Raw genomic sequence first — 23,961 nt, forward strand, 5'->3', positions numbered from 1 at the left:
TATCTTGATTATTGTACTCAGGTATGGTCATCAGTTTTAGAGAAGATGAGACAGTTAAGAAGATCCACAGACCATAACCCAGATGATATATGGCCTCTTATGAGGAATTCTGCATACGAGGACATGCTGAGGAAATGTGGTTAATTTGAGGACTAAATCAAAGAGAGGAGATATGATAGAAGCATATATGTTGATAAGTGAATCTTGCAATATTGAACATGTGAGACTTTACAGTTCATGACTGGAGAGAACTGAGGGTTCTCCCTGGAAACCAAGTGTGGGTGTTATTAGAAAATATGTGAGGTCCTTCTTTTCCTGTTATGTGTATGCATGGAATAGGAAGTCATGAGTATATCTTCAATGAATGTTTTAATCAAAGATGCGATACGTATTGGACATTATGTGACCCAGAAGAGACAATCTCTTGATGAGTCCTTGGTCAAGTCTGCATAATAATAATCAGCAAAACCATAGATATCTGATCATGTTTTACCATAATTTATATGTTGTCTTTCAACCAGTATGGACTGGTTTCCGTATATAACCAGTATAAAAGTCACTTGGGTTTCCTAAATACCAAACTTCAGCCCATTTTCATATATCATCATAGAAGTGGATATCTAATGATAAGGTGCATCACAAGAAGGCTGGCTTAACCCTTTGGTGTTAAAAATATATCTCTTTGTAGAATTGCTGTTATTTATTTTTTCATAAGCTATTAGTCACATCTGCATTGTGGTAATGATGTTTGGAATGTGTTCCTCTTACAAAAAAATAAAGCAACCTTTTCCAAGAATGCACAACTGGGGTACATAATAGACGGCTCCTTGTGAAACTAGAATAGAAAAGAAAAAAATTTTGAATTTATTTAAATTTAAAAAAAATAAATAAAAACTATTTCAAACAACTCCTGTAAGCATTAAGTATCATCATCATCAAATTCCTGCCATGTACCCTCAAAGGGTGTACAGGATATGATAGTACTACATGAAAAAAATTACATCATTACTAACTTCCTATCTGCAATTTTCCCCCAAATCAGTCTGTTACTTGTCAAGACTCCAACATTATCTGATATTATGTTTCTATCGTCTAAGGCACTTTGTACCGTATCAATCCACCTATATCTTGGTCTTCCTCTAGGTCGTTTTCCTGCCTACCTGGCAGAGAACACCTGTTTTGCTAATCTTTCTTTGCCCACTCTGTTTAAGTGACCATACCACCTGAGATTAGCTCTGCTAACACATTCCTGGATGCTGACGATGTCAAGTTCTTTCCTAATATCCTCGTTTTTTAATATGATATTGCCATTGATGCCATCTGTTCATGCCTATAATCTTTCTCAGGACTCTCATATCTGCGGTCTCTAGTCTTTGGTCAAGTGTTTTACTTCTGACCCAGCTCTCAGATCCATATGTTAAAACTGGTTTGAACACTGTCTTCTTTACAGCAAATTTAGTGTTCCGACTAATTTCTCTCTTATTCCATATGAATTTATTCAGTTGACTTCCCACCATACCAGCTTTGCTGATTCTATATTTAATTTACCATCTTCACTAAAAATTGTACCTAAGTAGCTGAAATGTTTTACTTGTTCCACAGGTTCTCCATTCACAACACAATCTAACTGATAAGCTTAGGCGTTGCTGGTTATTCATTACTTATTTTTTCACGGTATTAACAACACCACAAACACTTTTATCAACAAGGATGTTTTATTAACGCTAATATTTCGCTGATTTTCAAATCAGCATCATCAGAGCACAACACACATGTAAACGCGACAGTGAGTGAAACAATATAATTGCAGAAAGACAAAAGATCTAAAGTCCTATTTTTGGCGCCCACTGACGGAAAAAAAAAAAAAAAAAAAAAAAAGAAGAAGCAGTTATACAGGAGTTTTTCTTAGGATAACCGTCTCCCAAATTTTTGGCAAATTAATGCAACCTTATTTGTTAAGGTTGGGAGAATTCTTCAAAGCCATTGCTGACTCAAAAAATAGTCTTTCAGATCTATAACGACTCCTACACAGCACATTCGTTTTTCTCCATCTAATCCTGTGTGAAGGAGTGTCCAAAGCGTGGTCTGCCAGTCCCGACTTGCCATAGTAATAGTAGCGAATGTATCTTTCATGTTCTTCCAGGCGGATGTTCACTGATCTTCCTGTTTGCCCATAATAGGCCAAGTCACAGTCACATGGAACTTCATACACTCCTGGGTGTGCTAAAGGGTGAAGTTTATCCTTTGGTGAGCGGATCAGAGTTGCCAGCTTGACATGAGGCTTGAAGGTGGTGCGAAGGCCATGTTTCACCAATACTTTGGCTATCTTTTCCGATGTACCTCTGATATAGGGAATAGAAATGGTCATGTTGTATTCTTGTGTATTAGGGGGGGGCAAAGTAATGGGCCTATGTAGTATTTTTTCTATTTTGTAGGGATTGTAGCCGTTGGCTAAGAACGTATGGCGCAGGTACTGGAGTTCAGTGGTCAGAGCTGTATCGTTAGAACAAATGGCTCTGGCTCTGTGTGTCATTGTTTTTAAAATGCCGTACTGTTGGACTGGATGATGATGTGATTGTTTATGTAGGTATCTTCCTGTGTGTGTGGGCTTCCTGTAAATAGAAAAAGATAGTGATCCATCTGAAAGGCGGGTGACTAATGTGTCAAGAAATGGTAAACAGTTATTTGATTCTTTTTCTACTGTGAAGTGAATTTTGGGGTGTTGGCTGTTTAGGTAGGTGACAAAAGCATCCAAAGTGTCTTGTCCATGGGGCCAGATGGCAAACACATCATCTACATAGCGCAACCACACTAGTGGCTTGTATGTAGCTGTGGTAAGTACTTTGTTTTCAAAGTGTTCCATGTAAAAATTTGCTAACGGGGGGAGAGGGGGGAACCCATAGCACTACCATTAATCTGTTTGTAGAATTTCCCCCCCCCCCATGTAAAGTAACCTGCATTCATGGTAAATTGAAATAATTCAAAAATATCTGGGGGAAATTTAGACTTGATTAATTCAAGAGTGTCTATAAGTGGTACATTGGTAAATAGGGAGGTGACATCGAAACTAACCATTATGTCTGAATTTTTTAGGATTAGATTTTTAACCAGTGTTTTGAAATGGATAGAATTTTTTACAAAAGTAGAGGAGTTGCCAGTAAGAGGGGCAAGCGACTTCGCTAAATGCCGGGCCAGTTTATATGTGGGACTATCTATGCTATCAACTATGGGGCGTAGGGGAACATTAGTTTTGTGGATTTTTGGTAATCCATAAATGCGGGGTGTTTTAACATGAATTGGTTTTATTTTCCTGATGATTTCTTTGGGCCATGATGTCACTTTTTTTAGTAATTTTCGGACTTTTTTCTTTTGCGTCATTGTAGGGTCTCGATGTATACTTTGATACGTAGAACTGTCACATATGAGATCTTGCATTTTTTTGTTATACTCTTCTTTATTCATGATAACTGTTGCATTTCCTTTATCGGCTTTTGTAATAATAATATTTTTATTATTGTATAACTTTTTTAGGGCAGTTATTTGCTTATGTGGTATATTACTTTTTGGAGGCTTAGCTTTGTTTTTAATACTTGCTATGTCTAGTCGCACGTTGTTGGCCATTGCTGGCGGAAGATCGTGGATACCCCGTTCTACTTTCATCATAATTTCTAGTTTAGGAATTTGTTTGGGCGCGACGGCAAAGTTATGTCCTAAACTGAGGGCGTTTTTGGCTTCTTCAGTGAGTGTTTCCGACGATAGGTTTACGACCACGTGGTCTCGTCGAAGTTGCGGTCGGGACTTCGTATGTTGGCGCTGTTGTAGTAGTTCAAATTTTTTTAGGTGCTTGCTTTTAACTTTTGTGAATTCTTTTTTTGCTGCAACTTTGGAGATCTGCTGTAGGACCGTCCATATTTCAAGATTTAACACGTTAGTTAGTTCTTGTTGTAGAGCTGTGTTAGCGCTGTTTAGCTTACTAAGCTCTATGCGAGTAGCGGTGATTTGTTCTCGAAGAAGCGCTAAACTCGCCCGTCGATAAATACGATGTGCCTTTGCCGATTGCAACTTTTCTTTGTTGCGCTATGTAGATGATGTGTTTGCCATCTGGCCCCATGGACAAGACACTTTGGATGCTTTTGTCACCTACCTAAACAGCCAACACCCCAAAATTCACTTCACAGTAGAAAAAGAATCAAATAACTGTTTACCATTTCTTGACACATTAGTCACCCGCCTTTCAGATGGATCACTATCTTTTTCTATTTACAGGAAGCCCACACACACAGGAAGATACCTACATAAACAATCACATCATCATCCAGTCCAACAGTACGGCATTTTAAAAACACTGACACACAGAGCCAGAGCCATTTGTTCTAACGATACAGCTCTGACCACTGAACTCCAGTACCTGCGCCATACGTTCTTAGCCAACGGCTACAATCCCTACAAAATAGAAAAAATACTACATAGGCCCATTACTTTGCCCCCCCCTAATACACAAGAATACAACATGACCATTTCTATTCCCTATATCAGAGGTACATCGGAAAAGATAGCCAAAGTATTGGTGAAACATGGCCTTCGCACCACCTTCAAGCCTCATGTCAAGCTGGCAACTCTGATCCGCTCACCAAAGGATAAACTTCACCCTTTAGCACACCCAGGAGTGTATGAAGTTCCATGTGACTGTGACTTGGCCTATTATGGGCAAACAGGAAGATCAGTGAACATCCGCCTGGAAGAACATGAAAGATACATTCGCTACTATTACTATGGCAAGTCGGGACTGGCAGACCACGCTTTGGACACTCCTTCACACAGGATTAGATGGAGAAAAACGAATGTGCTGTGTAGGAGTCGTTATAGATCTGAAAGACTATTTTTTGAGTCAGCAATGGCTTTGAAGAATTCTCCCAACCTTAACAAATAAGGTTGCATTAATTTGCCAAAAATTTGGGAGACGGTTATCCTAAGAAAAACTCCTGGATAACTGCTTCTTCTTCTTCTTTTTTTTTTTTTTTTTTTTTTTTTTTTTTTTTTTTTTCCCGTTAGAGGGCGCCAAAAATAGGACTTTAGATCTTTTGTCTTTCTGCAATTATATTGTTTCACTCACTGTCGCGTTTACATGTGTGTTGTGCTCTGATGATGCTGATTTGAAAATCAGCGAAATATTAGCGTTAATAAAACATCCTTGTTGATAAAAGTGTTTGTCGTGTTGTTAATACCGTGAAAAAATAAGTAATGAACATTCACAACACAGTTGACATTTTCACTGATTCTGCCTATTTTCATTGTCTTTGTCTTTTTATTGCTGACCTTCATACCATATCTATTACAATAACTATTCAATTTAGTCAGAGAATCTTGGAGACTTGTAGCGGATTTATTTAGAAGTATAACATCATCCGCATAAAGCAAAGAGCTGACATTAACATCTCCAATTTTGATATCATGTTTAATACCACTTTCCTTCATAATGTGATCCATATAGATAATGAATAACAGAGGGGATAACGTACATCCTTGTCTCACACCAGATTTAACATTAAACCATCTTCCTGTACTTCCTTCAGTTCTAACTTACAACTCAAATAAAGACTAAGTATTGCTTGATATAATGCCCCATTGACACCATATAACTGCAGCGTATTGAATAGCTTGTCTCTTGGCACCTTATCATATGCCTTTTCCAAATTGACAAAACTTAAATACAGATCTTTGTTATATTCCCATGATTTCTCCACTATTTGTCATAAAATGAAGATCTGATCCTGACAGCCTCTATTTGACCTGAATCCAGCTTGTTCTTCACCAAGCTTTTCTTCCACAATTCTTCTTAACCGTTTCTCAAGTATACTTGCATAGATCTTGCCAGGAACACACAGTAGGGAAATACCTCTGTAATTCTCACATTCAGTTTTATTTCCCTTTTTATATGTGGGTACTATGAGAGCTCTACTCCAATCATCGGGAATTCGTCCCTCTGTCCAGGCATTCTGAACTATGCAGTGCAGCCACTGTAAGACTTTTATACCACCACACTTCAGCATTTCTCGCCGAATATCATCTACTCCTGCTGCCTTTCCACATTTCAAGCCTTTGATGGCTTTTTCTGCTTCAAGTATGGATATGTATTCCTGACTGCATGCCTCGTCAGTCTTTTTTACCACTGTGCTGTCATCACTGCTTGTTTCATTTAGCAGTTTTTCAAAGTAATTACTCCATACTTCCAGGATATTTTTTTCTCCTGTTTTCATGTCACTTTTATCATCTCTAACTCCTTTTACAGCACTCTTTCCTCCATTCCTAAGCTTCTTCAACAACCTCCAGAATATTTTGCCACCTTCTTGATATTTATTTTCTATATTCTTGCCAAAGTCCTCCCATGACTTTTGTTTAGCTAGTTTTACACACTGTTTAGCTTTCTTACATTTGTCTCTGTATTCTGTAAGAGTAAAAGCTGACTTATTTGCCAGGAACTTTTGATATGCTTTCTTCTTTTCCTTCACTGCCTCTTTAACTTCCTGTATCCACCAGGGAGTTCTGATTTTTTTATCTTTGCAGACAACCTCACCACATGCCTCTCTGGCAGAATCAATCACTGTTTCCTTCAGAGTTTGCCACTGAATCTCCAAGGTTTGATTCCTGTTCCCCAACTCTTTCATTTTCTTTTCAATAATATTTCTGTATTTTAGTCTACAGTTCACATCTGAGAGCTGCTCAACTTTTATTCGCTTTAAAACTTTCTTACATGTTATTCTTTTCAATATGAAATTCAATTTTATCCTGCTCAAGACTAAATAGTGATCACTTCCAATTTCAAATCCTCTGTACGCTCTAGTGTCCTGCACCAGGGAGAAAACAGCACTGTCAACAATAACATAGTCAATGAGACTTTTCTTATTACTTGCCTCTTCTTTCCATGTGAATTTGTGCACATTTTTATGTTGGAACATGGTATTAGTAATAACCAGTCCATGTCCTGAGCAGAAATCCAACAGATATTTGCCATTATTATTAGCTTTGCTCTTTTCTCCAAATTTTTCCAAAATATTTTTGTATGTCTGACAATCACTTCCCACTCTGCTATTTAGATTCCCAACAAGGACCAACTTTTCCTTTTTCATTGTGTCAGTTGCTTTTTCTAAAGCCTCAAAAAATTCCTCCACTTCTACCTTAGTAGAACCTTCTGTGGGACCACAGGCACAAATAAGTCTCATTGTCCAGTTCCCCATTCTGATATTTGCCCACATTACTCTACTTGAGACTGAGTGCCATTCAAGAAGATTAGCCTCGTATTTTGTGTTGAATACTATGGCTACTCCTTCTTTTCCTTGATTGTCATATTCTTAATTTTGCTGCCCCAAGCTCTTCAGTGACACTTTCAAAATTGTCATTTTTTATGCTTCTTAAATTTAAGTTATACAGTGCTTAATTACAGGTTAAAGACGTAGACTGAAGATAGATAGTGAATAGTGATAGTAAAATAGACTGAAAATAAATACTGAATATTATTATTAGACTGACATCTCAAGTCCAGAATTTCGTTTGTAAGGAAGTGAAGTAGACTGAAGATAAGATAATGAACTATTAGACCAGCATCTCAGTGCTGTGTAAGAGTTCTTCTCTGCAATGTACAAAGACATTGCCGAGAAGCCTAGCAAATATTTTACTAACTACTGACTGTTATTTATTCATGCAATATCATCATACTTTCTAATAGTTATAGTAAATTTCCTCCATTTCATGGCAATGTTTAGATTTTCTTGTTGTTGCTGTCATTATTGAAAATACAAGGGGGGGGGAGCAGGGCAGTATTTAGATTTTCCCGAGGTGCTAGAGTGCTCCAGGAACCTCTCATTGTTTTGGACCCTTAAATTGGCATTAATTTTTGCCCCCCCCCCAGCTAGAGCCTCGTTTACGTGTGCATAAGTGAATGAGGCTCTTCTAAGTGAACTTTTCAGCCCTCACGGCCCTGGAAAGCGGGGCTGAAAAGTTCTGATAAATTGTTCTGACATGATTCTACCTTATCATTGTCAATTCCTTCATGGTGATTATCATAACCTTTCAGCACACTTATACTGAGATAACCCAAACCAAATTGTTTCAGTTATGTATTACAAGAGAGACAAAGACATTTTCTTTTCCATAACAATAATATTTAGAAGAGAAAAAAAATTAGAGGAATTGCCTACCTCTGCTATATTGTTAAAATTCAATGAACTGATTTACATAATTGGCTGACTTCAATAAAATCTCCAAGTATTATTACTATTATTATTATTATTCAGCCTATTATTATTATGCCTCCATGGAGTCAAAATACTCATCATGGGAGGTCCTTCTTAGGAAACACAAAGTCTATCATACCACTCATTGAACAACCCTCAAACCACTCCTCACCCTCTTGCACACAGCTTCCTTCTGCCACTTCCAGGGATGGCTCCTTGTCATCACTCCTTCCAGCTGTTCCACCAAGCAAAATAACTCCCCAGTGTCAACCACGTAACTACTTCTCAACAGTTTAACAGTCTCAATCATATCACCTTTCCTTCTTCTATCTACCAAATCAGTATTGCAGCAATCCTTTGGGTTACCTTCACTACTTTTGCAATATGCTCCCTGAATTTCAGGTTTCTATCAATCATCAACCGCAGATCTCTTGTCTCCCTACTTCCTCCAGTACAGCTTCTCCAATCAAGTATGCAGCTTCCTATCGATGTATCCCACTTCAAGACTTGACATTTTGCTGCATTAAACCAAAATCCCCCATTCATTTGCCCATCTGTCTAGCTTATTCAAATCCTCTTGCAGGGCTATCACATCTGCACTATTACTAATAACCCTTCCCTGCTTCACATCATCTGCAAACAACTGAATATCGCCATGCAATACATTGACAATGTCATTGATATAAAGGTTAACAATACAGGTCCTAGTACTGAGCCCTGTGGGATCCTACTTGTAACCTTCTGCCTCCTTGATACTGCCGCACCATACACAACTCTCTGATATCTATCAGATCGAAAATCCTGAATCCAGTTGACTAACCCGACATCTAAAGCCATGTGCTACAACTTAAATAACATCCTATCATGTGGTACCCTGTGAAATGCCTTTACAAAATCCAAAAGAATTGCAGCATATGCCTTTCCCTTATCAACTGCTCTTGTCACTATTATAAAAGGCAATTATATTACTAAAGCAAGAGTGCCCCTTAATGATTCCATGTTGACTATTACAGATAACATTACCCATCTTAACAACTACTGATGAAACAGAAACTGACCTATAATTAGACACTTCCAGTCTGCTACCGCTCTTATGCAATGTCGCTATTCTACCATCCTTCCATTCTTTGGGTACCTTTCCCGTAGCCAGATTTTCATTGAAAAACCAGATCAATGGAGCTGTCAGTTCTTTAGCACATTCTCTCAAAACCCATTTTGAAATACCATCCAGTCCCACAGCTTTACTGACATCCAGAGTGCTCAGTATTTGGAACACACTCTCCTCTTGCAGCTCTTAACGTCGAACCTGCCCAATTCCTCTAGTAGTAAAACTTAGTTCTCCAGGATGAAGTTGTTCAATGAACAATAATATGTTCATTGAACAACTCCACTATGTTCTCTGCATCAATCACTCAATTCCCATTTTTATCCTGCAATATCATTCTTCCACAATCATTTCTCCTCTTACTGGCCACATAGCAAAAAAATTCCTTAGAATTTTCTTTGGATCTTAGCGCCAATCTCTTCTCATATTCCAGTTTTGTCTTCCTTACCATACTAGTCACTCTCCTGGCCTGAGTCTTATATTCTTCATACTTCTGCACTCCACCCCTCTCCTTATTTCTCTTTTGTAATCTTTTTTTCGCCTGCAGTTCCTGTTTGATATTGTTTCTCAATTACTTCACACCAAATTGTGTCCTCTTCTTCACTCATGGAATACAGCTTACTATTGCTTCTAACAAATATTCCTTCACAATTTCCCAACCACTACTGATATCCTGGCCTTCCAATTCCACCCTCCATGGAACGTATAGAATTTTTTTTTTTCCTAATTGAAATTTAATGCACATATTTTAAAGTATTATACAATAATGCAGTGTTCTATTTGTTCCTAGAATTAGTATGTTTTTTTTTTTTTTGTGCTACAGGTGCAGTAGATCTTGATGCTATTGAAGATCCTGTTGAGAGAGCAGCAACTGAAGGGATGATCAATAACTTTGGGCAAACACCTTGCCAGCTTTTAAAGGTAATTAACAAGCATTTAGTAATTAGATGGTAGATTATAAACTGTAAAAGAACAGTTACCATAATTTGATTTTAATGCAGCTCACAAACAACTAGGTGACAAACAACTTGATGACCAGACATTTGGGTGACAACTAACTACAGGTATCTTTTCCAATATATATTATCGCTTTATAATAGATATCTCTTTCATTCTCTATCATCTGCTGGCCTGAGCCTATACAGGCTAGATGATAGTGGTGTCCCTCACTAATATTGTGGGAGTATTTGAACTGTTGTTCAAATGCATTCATTGTCATTCAGAATCATTGTTTCTGAATGACAGAAACAATGATTTCATGAAACTTGAGGATGTTGCTGATTAGAGGGGAATGCCTATGATTTTTATTGCTGGATGAAATATGGACGGATTAGCATGACAGTGAAGGTGCTATATTTGAGATTATTATAACTCATAAGATCTTAGCTGCTTTTGAAACTTAAAATTTCAAACACAAGCACTATTTTACTGCTTAACTATAAAATAATAATAGATTACAAAAATAAAGAGCAACAAGGCTTCAATTTGGCGATGCAAAATCACATAAGCAAAGTGATTATTAAATCCATTATTTCAAAGTTGAATGTAGAAACTATGATAATTTTGTAAGGTAAGTGGAGCAGAGAACTTATGGGAATACATTCCCCAGCATTCATGAGTTGCCTTAGTGTGGACTACTTAAAATACATAGGTGCCATTTATTATCCTTTCTTTTAATAATGATTTTCTGAATTGCTTTGTCTAAAGACCCTCTTGTTACTGAGAAGATTCAATTTCAACAAGTAGTATTACTATTTGGGGTGCTTAAGGGTCAAAGCTGTATAACTGAGAGGAGACCTCGACATAGCCTTTAAAGGAATGCAGAGAACTGACCAGGGCTTCTGACCTAATGTCCAATCCACACCTTCTCGTGGTGCACCCTGTTGGGTATCTACCTGGATACTGAATGAACAAGGATGGGCTCACAATTTAGGATTTAGCCGACCAAATTGTATTCCTATTGGTTAAACCAAAATACAAAATGATAGTACAACATGACAAAATGTCATGCTGACTGGGGCGTCATCCTGTTAAACAAGGCCCCCGTTGTTTTCGCCAGGGAACCAGGGCGAACAGTGAAAAGTCAGCTACTGGAGCAAATCCTAAAACACACCCCAACTCAATATCACCAGAGTTAAAGATCGCCACTATCAACATAAGAAGCCTGAATGGCAAAGAGATGGAGCTAGCATAGGAATTTGATAAGTACCAGATCAACATAATAGCGGTGACTGAAACAAAAAAGACAAAAACTGGTGAGATCTTTCTGAGCAGTAAATACAAAATGTTATATTCAGGCAATGACAATCAAGGTAAAGAAGGAGTAGCTATAGTATTCAACACAAAATACGAGGCTCATTTTCTTGAATGGCAGGCAGTGTCAAGTAGAGTGATGTAGGCAAATATCAGAATGGGGAACTTGAAGGTTCTACTAAGATAGAAGTGGAGGAATTTTTTGAGGCTCTAGAGAAAGCTACTGACACAATGAAAAAGGAAAAGTTGGTCCTTGTTGGGAATGTAAATAGCAGAGTGGGAAGTGATTGTCAGACATACAAAAATATTTTGGGAAAATTTGGAGAAAAGAGCAAAGCTAATGATAATGGCAAATACCTGTTGGATTTCTACTCAGGATATGGGCTGGTTATTGCTAACACCATGTTCCAACATAAAAATGTGCACAAATTCACATGGAGAGAAGAGGCAAGGAATAAGAAAAGTCTCATTGACTATGTTATTGTTGATAGTGATGTTTTCTCCCTGGTGCAGGACACCAGAGTGTACAGAGGATTTGAAATTGGAAGATCACTATTTAGTCTTGAGCAGCATAAAATTGAATTTCATATTGAAAAGAATGACATGTAAGAAAGTTTTAAAGCAGATAAAAGTTGAGCAGTTCTCAGATGTGAACTGTAGACTGAAATACATAAAGATTATTGAAGGAAACATGAAAGAGTTTGAGAACAGGAACCAAACCTTGCAGATTCAGTGGCAAGCCTTGAAGAAAACCCTGATTGATTCAGCCAGAGAGGCATGTGGTGAATTTGTGTGCAAGGATAGAAAAATCAGAACTGCATGATGGACACACAGGAAGTTAAAGAGACAGTAAAGAAAAAGAAGAAAGCATATCAAAAGTTCCTGTCAAATAAGTCAGCTTGTGCTCTCAGAGAATACAGAGATAAATGTAAGAAAGCTATGCACTGTGTAAAACTAGCTAAACAAAAGTCATGGGAGGACTTTGGCAAGAATATAGAAAATAAATATCAAGAAGGTTGCAAAATATTCTGGAGGTTGTCGAAGAAGCTTAGAAATGGAGGAAAGAGTGCTGTAAAAGGAATTAGAGATGATAAAGGTGATGAAAATGGAAGAAAAAGATATCCTTGAAGTATGGCATAATTACTTTGAAAAACTGCTAAATGAAACAAGCAGTGATAGCACATTGGTAAAAAAACACTCAACAGGCATACAGTCATGAATACATATCCATACTTGAAGTAGAAAAAGCCATTAAAGGCTTGAAATGTGGAAAGGCTGCAGGAGTAGATGATATTCGACCAGAAATGCTGAAGTATGATGGTATAAAAGTCTTACAGTGGCTGCACTGCATAGTTCAGAATGCCTGGACAGAGGGACGAATTCCAGATGATTGGAGTAGAACTCTCATAGTACCCATATATAAAAAGGGGAAATAAAACTGACTGTGAGAATTACAGAGGTATATCCCTACTGAGTGTTCCTGGTATGATATATGCACATATACTTGAGAAACGGTTGAGAAGAATTGTGGAAGAAAAGTTTGGTGAAGAACAAGCTGGATTCAGGTCAAATAGAGGCTGTCAGGATCAGATCTTCACTTTATGACAAATAGTGGAGAAATCATGGGAATATAACAAAGATCTGTATTTAAGTTTTGTTGATTTGGAAAAGGCATATGACAAGGTGCCAAGAGAGAAGCTATTCAATATACTACAGTTATATGGTGTCAATGGGGCACTATATAAAGCAATACTTAGTCTTTATTTGAGTTGTAAGTCAGTAGTTAGAATTGAAGGAAGTACAAGAAGATGGTTTAATGTTAAATCTGGAGTGAGACAAGTATGTACATTATCCCCTCAGTTAGTCATTATCTATATGGATCTCATTATGAAGGAAAGTGAAATATTAAACATGAAATCAAAATTAGAGATGTTAATGTCAGCCCTTTGCTTTATGCAGACAATGTTATACTTCTAAATAAATCCGCTACAAGTCTGCAAGATTCTCTGACTTAATTGAATAACTGTTGTAATAGATATGGTATGAAGGTCAGCAATAAAAAGACAAAGACATTGAAAGATGTTGAAAGTTTATTTTTCACTTGGTCAGACTATAATAAATTTAGTTTAATCCTGTATCCAAGTGTGTGCAAACAAAGTTTGCACCTGAAAGTATCTTCAGGACTGGGGTAAAGTGGTACAACACCAGGCAACTCGTTGCAAAGGTGGAGCAAGCCACCAACACTCCTATCTCAGTATCTCCCATAACGCTACATCTCCTTGCGGATATGTATAATGTTATGCATTAAGGGAAGGACCACTACCCAGATTAGTTTCGACCTTTATTGAATTTCTTCAGTGAGAGCCAGGCTCAAGTGGAGATACCAAGGCAGAAGCATTACAAGGTCATCTCCTCCTATAGGAGCTGCCAAACGGTGTGCCACCTTTTTATTAAATTACTGGATTTAGAGAAAGATGTTGAAAGTTTATTTTTCACTTCGTCAAACTATAATAAATTTAGTTTAATCCTTTATCCAAAAGGAAAACTTTCTCCAAAAGTTTTGCATTATGGGAGATACTGAGACAGGATTTATCCTAAAAGATAAATCCAAAAGGAAAACTTTATCCAAATGTGTTTCATTATGGGAGATACTGACATGCAAGGAGTTGCCCGGTGTTGTACCACTTTACCCCAGTCCTGAAGATACTTTTAGGCGCAAACTTTGTTTGCACACCACTTGGATAAAGGATTAAACTAAATTTATTATACTCTGACCAAGTGAAAAATAAACTTTCAGCATCTTTCTCTAAATCCAGAGTAATTTAATAAAAAGGTGGCACACCATTTGGCAGCTTCTATAGGAGGAGATGACCTTGCTAATGCTTCTGCCTTGGTATCTCCACTTGGGCCTGGCTCCCACTGAAGAGACCTCAATAAAGGTCGAAACTAGTCTGGGTAGTGGCCCTTCCCTTAATGCATAACATTATATATATCTGCAAGAAGATGTGTTTTCCATTGTGGGAGATACTGAGATAGGAGTGTTGGTAGCTTGCTCCACCTTTGCAAGAGAAGTTGCCTGGTGTTGTACCACTTTACCCCAGTCCTGAAGATACTTTTAGGCACAAACTTTGTTTTCACACACTTGGATAGTGGATTAAACTAAATTTATTAAAGACAATGAAAATAGGTGGAATCATTGAAAATGTCAACTGTGTTTTGAATGGGAAATCTGTGGAACAAATAAAATATTTCAGCTACTTAGGCACAAGTTTTAGTGAAGATGGTAAATTAAATATGGAAATAGACAATGGAATCAGCAAAACTGGTATGGTGGGAAGTCAACTGAATAAATTCATATGGAATAAGAGAGAAATTAGTCGGAACACTAAATTTGCTGTAAAGAAGACAGTGTTCAAACCAGTTTTAACATATGGATCTGAGAGCTGGGTCAGAAGTAAAACACTTGATCAAAGACTAGAGACCGCAGATATGAGAATCCTGAGAAAGAGTATAGGCGTGAACAGATGGCATCAATGGCAATATCATATTAAAAACGAGAATATTAGGAAAGAACTTGATATTGTCAGCATCCAGGAATGCGTCAGCAGAGCTAATCTCAGGTGGTATGGTCACTTAAACAGAATGGGCGAGGAAAGATTAGCAAAAGAAGTGTGCTCTGCTAAGTTGGCAGGAAAACGACCAAGAGGAAGACCAAGATATAGGTGGATTGATACGGTACAAAGTACCTTAGACAATAGACATATAAGATCTGGTAATATTGGAGTCTTGACAAGTAACAGACTGGTTTGGAGGAAAATTGTAGATAGGAAGTTAGTAATGATGTAAATTTTTCATGTAGTACTATCATATCCTGTACACCCCCTTGAGGGTACATGGCAGGAATTTGATGATGATGATGTATTACTATTTACATTTATTCCTCTCCATAGTTATAAAGATGATGCAGCATTTGTCTTCACTTGGAAAAACCTGTGTTCAAATCCTTTATAGGTAACAAGGAACTTTTATATAGGTTTTAAAGCTGAAGACAAGTTTATCCAGTTAGTCTGTCAATCATAAGCAATTTAATAAATTTTGAGATTTCATATTAGGGAAGTTCATTACATTTTAAATTTAAATATCTGAGTTTTATTTTTTTAGGAGCCTCATCCAAAGAGAATGTCTTTCCCAGAAGCTGTGACAAAAATGTTAAAATCTGAAACTCGACCTCCAAATCTCTTTCTTTTTCTTCAGAACTTGAAAATTTTTTTTGTAGAGGTAAGTAGAATGTGTTGCATGTCTGATTATTTGAATTTGTTTTAAATAATAAGTATAATTTTATGTTAATGGCAAACACAGAATATTGTAGATGAAATTGTCAGATATTAAAATATGTCATTCCATTCATGTTTTAGTATTTAATTATTCATAAAAAAATTTATAACATGATTATTATTCCTGTTTTTTCTCTTCCATCCATAATCTACTTTATAAAGATAATGGTGAAGACAGAATTATATATTCAATGGACTCTTTCTTGTAAATATGTTGAAAGCTGACCTGGTTGGCCAAGTGGTTATTGTATCCACTCTCCAGCCAAGAGGCTGCGGGTTCAAATTCCACATAGGCATGGATGTTTGTGATTGTCCTCTCCCAATACGGACTGGGTCACCATGGGAGTAGTAGACGCAAAACCTCCCGCAATGGGAGAAGCCTTCACCCTGCAGTGGGTAGAAAAATAGACTGTTAATTTTTTTTTTTTTGTAAATGCCGAAATAACTCTTTTCCTTTGTGTAGATGCAAACATCATTGATCACTTGTAGCTTAGTCAATAATGATTTTTGTTACTAAAATAAAGATCCAGAAGGATTCAGTTCGATGATGCAAAATTACATATGCAAAGTGGATATTAGATCCAGCATTATTTCAAAGCAGAATGTAGAAACTATGAGTTTCATACGGTAAGTTGACCAGAGAGCTTACAGGAATACACTCCCTGGCATTCACCAGTCGTGTTAGTGTGCACTACTTAAAAGACATAGGTGCCACCCAAGCGTCTATATATTTGCCTTTTATTAGTCCATTTTGATAAGATTTCACTGGCCTGACAGCTGTTTTGAATTGGTTTATTCTCTTCAGAGACTAGGCAGAAACCTTAAGCGAACAAAAACTCTCGTTCAGTACTAAGGAACTGGAAATGTCAGAGAAGTATATTTTTCGTAAGCAAACTGTAGGTCAGTGCATAAAAGTAATTACTAAAATAAAGAGTCAAAAGGATTCAGTTCGGTGATGCAAAATTACATAAGCAAAGTGGATATTAGATCCAGCATTATTTCAGAGCCAAGTATAGAAACTATGAAAGTTACATTAGGTAAGTTGACCAGAGAGTTACTTTTACGCACCGACTGAGAGTTCGGAGACGCATATCCGGACACTCTGGGGAGGGGGTCCATATATTCTCCTCCTATTGCTCCATTTTGATAAGGTTTCACTGCCTGACAGCTGTTTCGAATTGATTTCAGAGACCAGGCAGAAACCTTAAGAGAGCAAAAACTCTCATTCAGTAATAAGGAATTTGAAGTGTCGGAGAGGTGTATTTTTTGTAAGCGAACTCTCGGTCAGTGCGTAAAGTATTTACTAAATAGCCAAAAAGCTTCATTTTGGCAATATAAAATTATATAAATTAAGTGAATATTAAATTCAACATTATTTCAAAGCCAAATACAGAAACTATAAAAGTTTCGTACAAAATTTCACCATAGAGCTTACGGGATTTATATAATTTTATTGATTTATTTATATAATTGATTTATATAAATCAATTATAATTATAAATATAACTTATTAATTAAATTGATTTATATAACCACTTGATTTACATAATTTTACATCACTGAAATGAAGCTTTTGGGCTCTTTATTTTAGTAAATACTTTATGCACCGACTGAGAGCTCGCTTACGAAAAATACACCTCTCCTACACTGTGAGTTCCTTAATACTGAATGAGAGTTTTTGCTCTCTTAAGGTTTCTGCCTGGTCTCTGAGGAGAACCAATCAGTTTGAAACAGATGTCAGGCCAGTGAAACCTTATCAAAATGGAGCAATATGAGGAGAATATAGGAATGCTTGGTGGACAGTGACTTGAAGTTTAGAGATCACATTATTATTACATAACACCTCCAGGGAGGCCAAGGACTCATCGAGGGAGGGCACCCACTCCACAACTCTGTCACCGCCACTCAATCCGCCAACTGACCACAACTACACAAACGGCATCTGCCGCCGACCACCACCACCACTAGTATTTCCAAAGACAATCGCAAACATCCATGCCCACGGTAGGATTCGAACCTTTTGGCTGGAGAGCAGATATACTAACCACTCGGCCAACCAAGCTGGCACATTGCTAAAATTGTAAGAACATCCCAAAGATTATGGCAATAATGAGTAGGACATTGACATACAGAAGCAAAGAGGTTATGTCTCCTTTGTATCCTTTGTATAAAACTTTGATCAGGCCACATATGTACTACTGTGCACAAATTTGGTCACCTGGTTTTCAGGGTTGTGAAGCTGTATTGGAGAAAGAGTCCATAGATGATTTACCAAGTTAATGTCATATATTCTGGAATATCAGATACGAGCAGAGGTTCAGGGAAAATGCAATTTACAGAGCCTTGTGAATAGAAGAATAACAGGGGATATGATTGAGACATATAAGTTGGTGCAGAGTTGTTACCAGATAAATGTGGAGAAGCTAATTCATAGAGTAGAGGGAGGCAAAGGTAGAACTAGAGGCCATCCATGGAGACTGTATAAGGAAGGTGTGAGCACAGAAGTGAGAAGCAAGTTCTTCCCTTGAAGAAATGAAGAATGGTTAGTAAGTTTAATGCATTGCCTGAAAGTGTGGTGAGTGTAGAAATTGTGATTAGGTTCAAGGTATGGTTAGATAATCTTTTGGTATGAGAGATTATCGATCTCCTGTGATGAATCTTTTTAGTTCATAGAAGCGAGATGTTAATAGAAAACTATACATTAATATCTCTAATATTAACAAAGGACCTTATTGTCAAGCACGGGTTCTTGCTTTCACTTGTAAGGTGATGCATTCATAGTTGTGCAACTGTGAGCAGGATTAAAACTTTGGTTATGTTTAGATTATTGGGATTTAGCATTAGCTTTATACCATATATTTCCTATCTGCCTCATAGTAAGAATTTTCTGTCTTTCTCGTGGTAATAATGATATAAGATTTCTGAAACATTCCATAATACTTAGTATCTTTCAGAATAGCTATCATCGGGATTGACTGAAGCTAGCATGCAATTTGAAATTACTTTGATTTCAAATCTCTGGTATTCTGTCTTTGACATGTTCTTGGATATGCTTGTGAATTAGCTTTTTCAATCACCCATAGCATGCATCATTAAAAGTGAACCTTACAGGATAACTCTCTCCCTCCTCCTCCTCCTCCAAGGTATTTTAGGAGAACCATGTTTAATTTTTATAGAATAAAGGATTACATTTTGATAAAGGGAAGAAAAGTGAACAATATGAAAGTGAGCAGCAATGTTTAGATTTTATACTCTTTGAAGATTCTAACTGGTTTGTTTATTGTATAACCATCAGATAAGAAATAACATGTCTAATTTCTTTATTATTTGTGCAACGAGTTGGTAAATCAGAGCAAAGCAGTCTTCTGTCAGTTAACTCTTACTGGCATCTGATGTGTTGTTTTGTGGTAAACATGTGCATGCAAATACTTAGAACTTGAAGCAGAAAAATGCCAAAGTCTATGTATGAGATCATGGAAACAAATTAAAAGGACAGATGGAAAAGTAATTATTTGAATAGAAATGTAGCCACATCTATCTTCAACCAACACCATAACCAAGCTGAAAGACTCCCGGTATCTTAAGGATGCTTAATAAAATAAAATGTACATCCTTACTAATATGATATAGAGAGAAAAATCTAAGAGTACACAGATCATTTTAGATCTCATTTGTTTGAACATAAATATTTAATTTTTCTTATTATTACACAGGTATGATTCAGCTGCTTCACAAGTGGGAGTACAAACTCGTATACAGCACTCTTTGTTCTTTTAAGCTACCAGAATCTGCTCACTATGTATTTATTAATGGCAGTGATGTTGGTGTGTAATTTTCTGTTGTTGTTTTTTTTTAAGTTTTTTAAAATAAGAACCAAAACATTTTAAAATAAGAACCAAAACAAACTTTCAACAAAATTTTTTGTTGAAAGTTTGTTAATCGTCACTTGGTTATACTATAAATTAAAGATGCCAAGAAATTATATTCTTGGTTTCATCCCTTATTCAAGTGTAAGCAAACAAAGTTTGCACATGAAGTAACTTCACGACTGGGCTACTTGTATATAGAGGCTAATGACTTCACATCAGTTGCCTTAGTATCCCATAATGCAATGCACACATTCTTATGGACATGTATAATGCTATGCATTATGAGAAGGACCACTACCCATACCAGTTTTGACCTTTATTGAGGTGAAAAAGTAAAGGGTTGTTCATCATAGGCCTAGAGTAGTTAGTATAGGGGTGCAAGAGAGCCTGATAGTATTAGGAAAAATAAAAGATGGATAGATAGTATAAAAGATAGAGAAAAGACCCTCCTTTGTATCATCATATAGCCAAAGGCTATCAGTTTTCCTTTTTCCCCTATCTCATATAGATGAACAATCAAAAAACCAATTGAAACTAAATACAAAGATGACTGATACCCATGTGGTTAGCCTTATCTGAGTTAACCAACTTGAGTTGTCTTTCTCTGCCTGGGATTGCTCTCTAGTCATCCCTGCAGTTAATTGACTGTAATACCACATTGAATTAAGAGGACGGAACTATTTAAAAAAACCTCTCATAGTAAGACAGAATTTTATCTCCCCCTGGTGAATATTGCATGATGTGGGTGGTCTACACCATCTAGTCATAAATGTGATATCTCCTAGAATGCTTCTTTCTAAATACAAAAATCGTCTGATTGAACAGTAAAATTTCCACAATACAATATTATAAAGCATTTGGATATCATATTACTAGTTTTCAAATCAGTGTTTCTTTCTAACCGTCCATAAATGGTATTTTAATTCGTTAATTATAAAAATCAAAATTCTCTTCCCATTGCTGACAGGTGGTGGGTAGTGCAAAAAAATAACCTGTAGTAAGCAGTGGACTGCCCAACACATTACATAATCTATTCCAAATATGCAGGGCAAGAGGACAGATGTAGAATGCATGTTCTACTGTTTCCAATCGGTAACAGTTGTCAGGGATTGGATCTGTGATGTTAAAGTACCTCCATTTGATGGTATTGATTGGAAGGTGGCCATATACAATTCTCAAGCAAGATCCCTCCTGTTAGGGTATCTTTGGAACGTCAACAAGTTATGAAAGAAAGTATTGTTGTCAATACCTAACTGTGAAACTTTGTGGTGAAAGAGATTAAAGATTTCTTTATACCAAATTTTACTTTTTTAATGGAAAAAATGTCAATTCCAGAGTGAAGTCTCATCAGTGGGAGCCAGACCCAGAAGTGATACCAAAGTTGAAGTAAATCAGAAATAATATATTATCCATATACAAAGTAGCCAAAAGGTGTCACACACCTTATTATTAAAATACTCTGGATTAGAAATAGACATTGATAGTTTTCACTTAGTTATGCTATAAATTAAAGATGCCAAGAAATTATATTCTTAGTTTCATCCTTTATTCAAGATAAGCAAACAAAGTTTGCGGGTGAATATCCCATAATGCACAGCATTATATGTGTCCATAAGGATATGTGTTCTGCATTATGGATACTAAGCAGTTGATGTGAAGTCATTAGCCTCTATATACAAGTAGCCCAGTCATGAAGTTATTTCATTCCCAAACTTTGTTTGCTTACACTTGGATAAAGGATTAAACCAAGAATATAATTTCTTGGCATCTTTAATTTAAAGTATTTGTTTTATATTTGTGTGTGTGTGTGTGTGTGTGTGTGTGTGTGTGTGTCCTTCTAGCAGTGGCCACATAAACTATTCCTCATATAAACAAAAAAAATGCATTTTTATGTTCTTTTATGAGATCTAGTTTCTCATAAAAATGATAAACTAGATCACAGATTTGAAGAAAGAAAGAGAGAAAATAAAGTTGAATTCAGTATTATGAAGAGATATGTTGATATGTACAAACAATTAAACAACTAGGGAACCTTTTCTTTGTTATAAAGTAGTTCACAAATATCTTTCTTATTTATTACGGCAGGCAACATACTTTCATTTGTAATTGTTATAATTCTTGACCACAGAGATTAATGGATAACTATCTCTTATTTAGAAGTATTGGTCAAGTGTTAATAAACTATTTAATAACCAACTTGTTTTAAAATTGAAGTGAAATTTCTTAGTTGAATTTAAGGGTTGACTTTTCTTATGTATTATTATTTATCATGAGTCCATGAGTCAAGAATGAGTCCATGAGTGTGGACTTGAATGAAGTTAAGAGTAGTAAAATATATGATTAAGGGTATGGAGAGTGGTATGCATGAGGAGTGCTTGGCTGATGGGACAATAGAAAGAGTGGCTTTAGCAATAAAGAGAGGGCATGAAGCAGACAAGATGATAGTTATGGTGGGTACGAATGACCTGAGAGGTAGTATAAATCGGGTAGGAAAAGATTTAAGAACATTATTAGATATTGTGAAGAGGAAAAGTGTCGATGGGAGAATAGTGTGTGTGCTGCCTCGTTTTGACAATTACGAGTTAAGTAGACGAGCAATGATAATGAATGATATGATTGCAAGAATGTGCAGAAAAAGAGGTCTGGAGTTTGTTGATGTTTGGAGTGTGTTTGAAGGAAAAAGGCAGTTGTATGCTAGAGATGGACTGCATCTTAACATGGAAGGACATAAGCAATTGAAGAAGTTATTGTTTTCTGAACAGGTTGAAGTTATTGGGCAGGGAAACTAATATTGAAAAGGTTGAGTGTAAGAGAGAGAAACTTTAGCACTGATTGTGTATTTATTGATCCTTATAGGCTGAATGAATTGCAGAAGAGAGGGGATAAAAATCGGCATAGGACTACGGTAATTAATGACTTATATATCAGTTCTAAAGCCGGTACAAGATCTAGAGGGAATCTGCAATTTTTGTATACCAATGCTAGAAGCATTCGAAATAAGAGAGAAGAATTTTTGGTATTAGTCAGTGAAATCTCACCAAAAGTTGTAGGCATTAGTGAAACTTGGCTGTCAGCAGAAGATGTGGTCACTGGAATTGAATGTGATGGGTACACTATTTTCAGGGAGGATAGAGAAGATAGAACAGGGGGAGGAGTACTGTTGATGATAGCTGATGTGTTGCAGCCAAAGAAAGTAGTATATCATGATGATAGACATGTGAATAAGAGTTCATTTGAGGCAGTCTGGTGCGAAATAGCGACCAACGCAACCAAATATACAGTTGGATGCTGCTATAGGCCAGGGAGTACGGGGGGAGATATTGAATTCATGCATCAGCAACTTAGTGCAATGAGTGAAGGCTTGGTGATTATTATGGGGGATTTTAATTACGGTGATATCAATTGGAAGGAGGAAATATCACGTAGCAAAAAGGAAATGGAATTCATACATCTTCTACGAGATAATTACTTGAAACAGCACGTAACTGAAGGGACACGTGGTGTGAGAGTGTTGGACCTGGTTATTGGTTCAGAGGTTATATGCATAAGTAAGGTGTCCTCGTTACCTCCAGTTGGTGAAAGCGATCATGTGGTATTGACTTGGGAGGTTGCAAAATCTGTGGATTTTTCTATTAAGAAGGGGTATGTACGGAACTACAGGTTAGGCAATTATAACAAGCTTCGGAGTGAGCTTGCAGCCATCCCATGGCAGAACATATTGCAAGGGAAAGATGTTAGCAGTGCTTGGGATAAAATCAGCGGGTATCTGAGGAAAGCAATATCAGATTGTGTCCCCATGGTTAGGAGGTCAAACAAGGCAGGCATTAGATGGATGAGCAGTAGTATCAAGCTTGAACTGCAAAAAAAGAAAATGTTATGGAGAATTTACAAGGAGAAAGGCGATCAGGACACCCATGAGCAGTACAAGGCTCAAGCTAGGAAAGTTACCAGCATAGTAAGAAAAGCTAAATCAGATTATGAGAAGACCTTAGCCAAAGAGATCAAGGGTAATCCCAAAGAGTTCTTCCGCTATGTGGCAAGTAAGAGGAAGAATGACTTCGGAAGGATAACCTTAGTGGGTGCTGATGGTATTGAGGTGACAAAATCAGATGTAATAGTCGAGTTACTGAGTGATCACTTTTCAAAAGTCTATCACCCAAGTGAGGATA

At 36.8% G+C, this 23,961-nt stretch overlaps 1 protein-coding gene across 1 annotated transcript in view; it reads left to right on the plus strand.

The window, feature by feature from the left end:
- Positions 1 to 23,961, plus strand: part of LOC150109672 (neurobeachin-like protein 1) — a 1,254,229-nt gene that overhangs the window by 1,102,861 nt on the left and 127,407 nt on the right. The window contains exons 50-51 of the mRNA XM_090413954.1: positions 10,160 to 10,257; positions 15,751 to 15,867. Of these exons, the coding sequence (XP_090270080.1) occupies positions 10,160 to 10,257; positions 15,751 to 15,867 (215 nt within the window). The remainder of the gene's footprint in view (positions 1 to 10,159; positions 10,258 to 15,750; positions 15,868 to 23,961) is intronic.

This window comes from Typopeltis vanoorti, chromosome 2, assembly GCF_054136105.1.
Source record: "Typopeltis vanoorti isolate ZY-2024b chromosome 2, IOZ_Tvanoo_1.0, whole genome shotgun sequence".
NCBI lineage: Eukaryota > Metazoa > Arthropoda > Arachnida > Uropygi > Thelyphonidae > Typopeltis > Typopeltis vanoorti.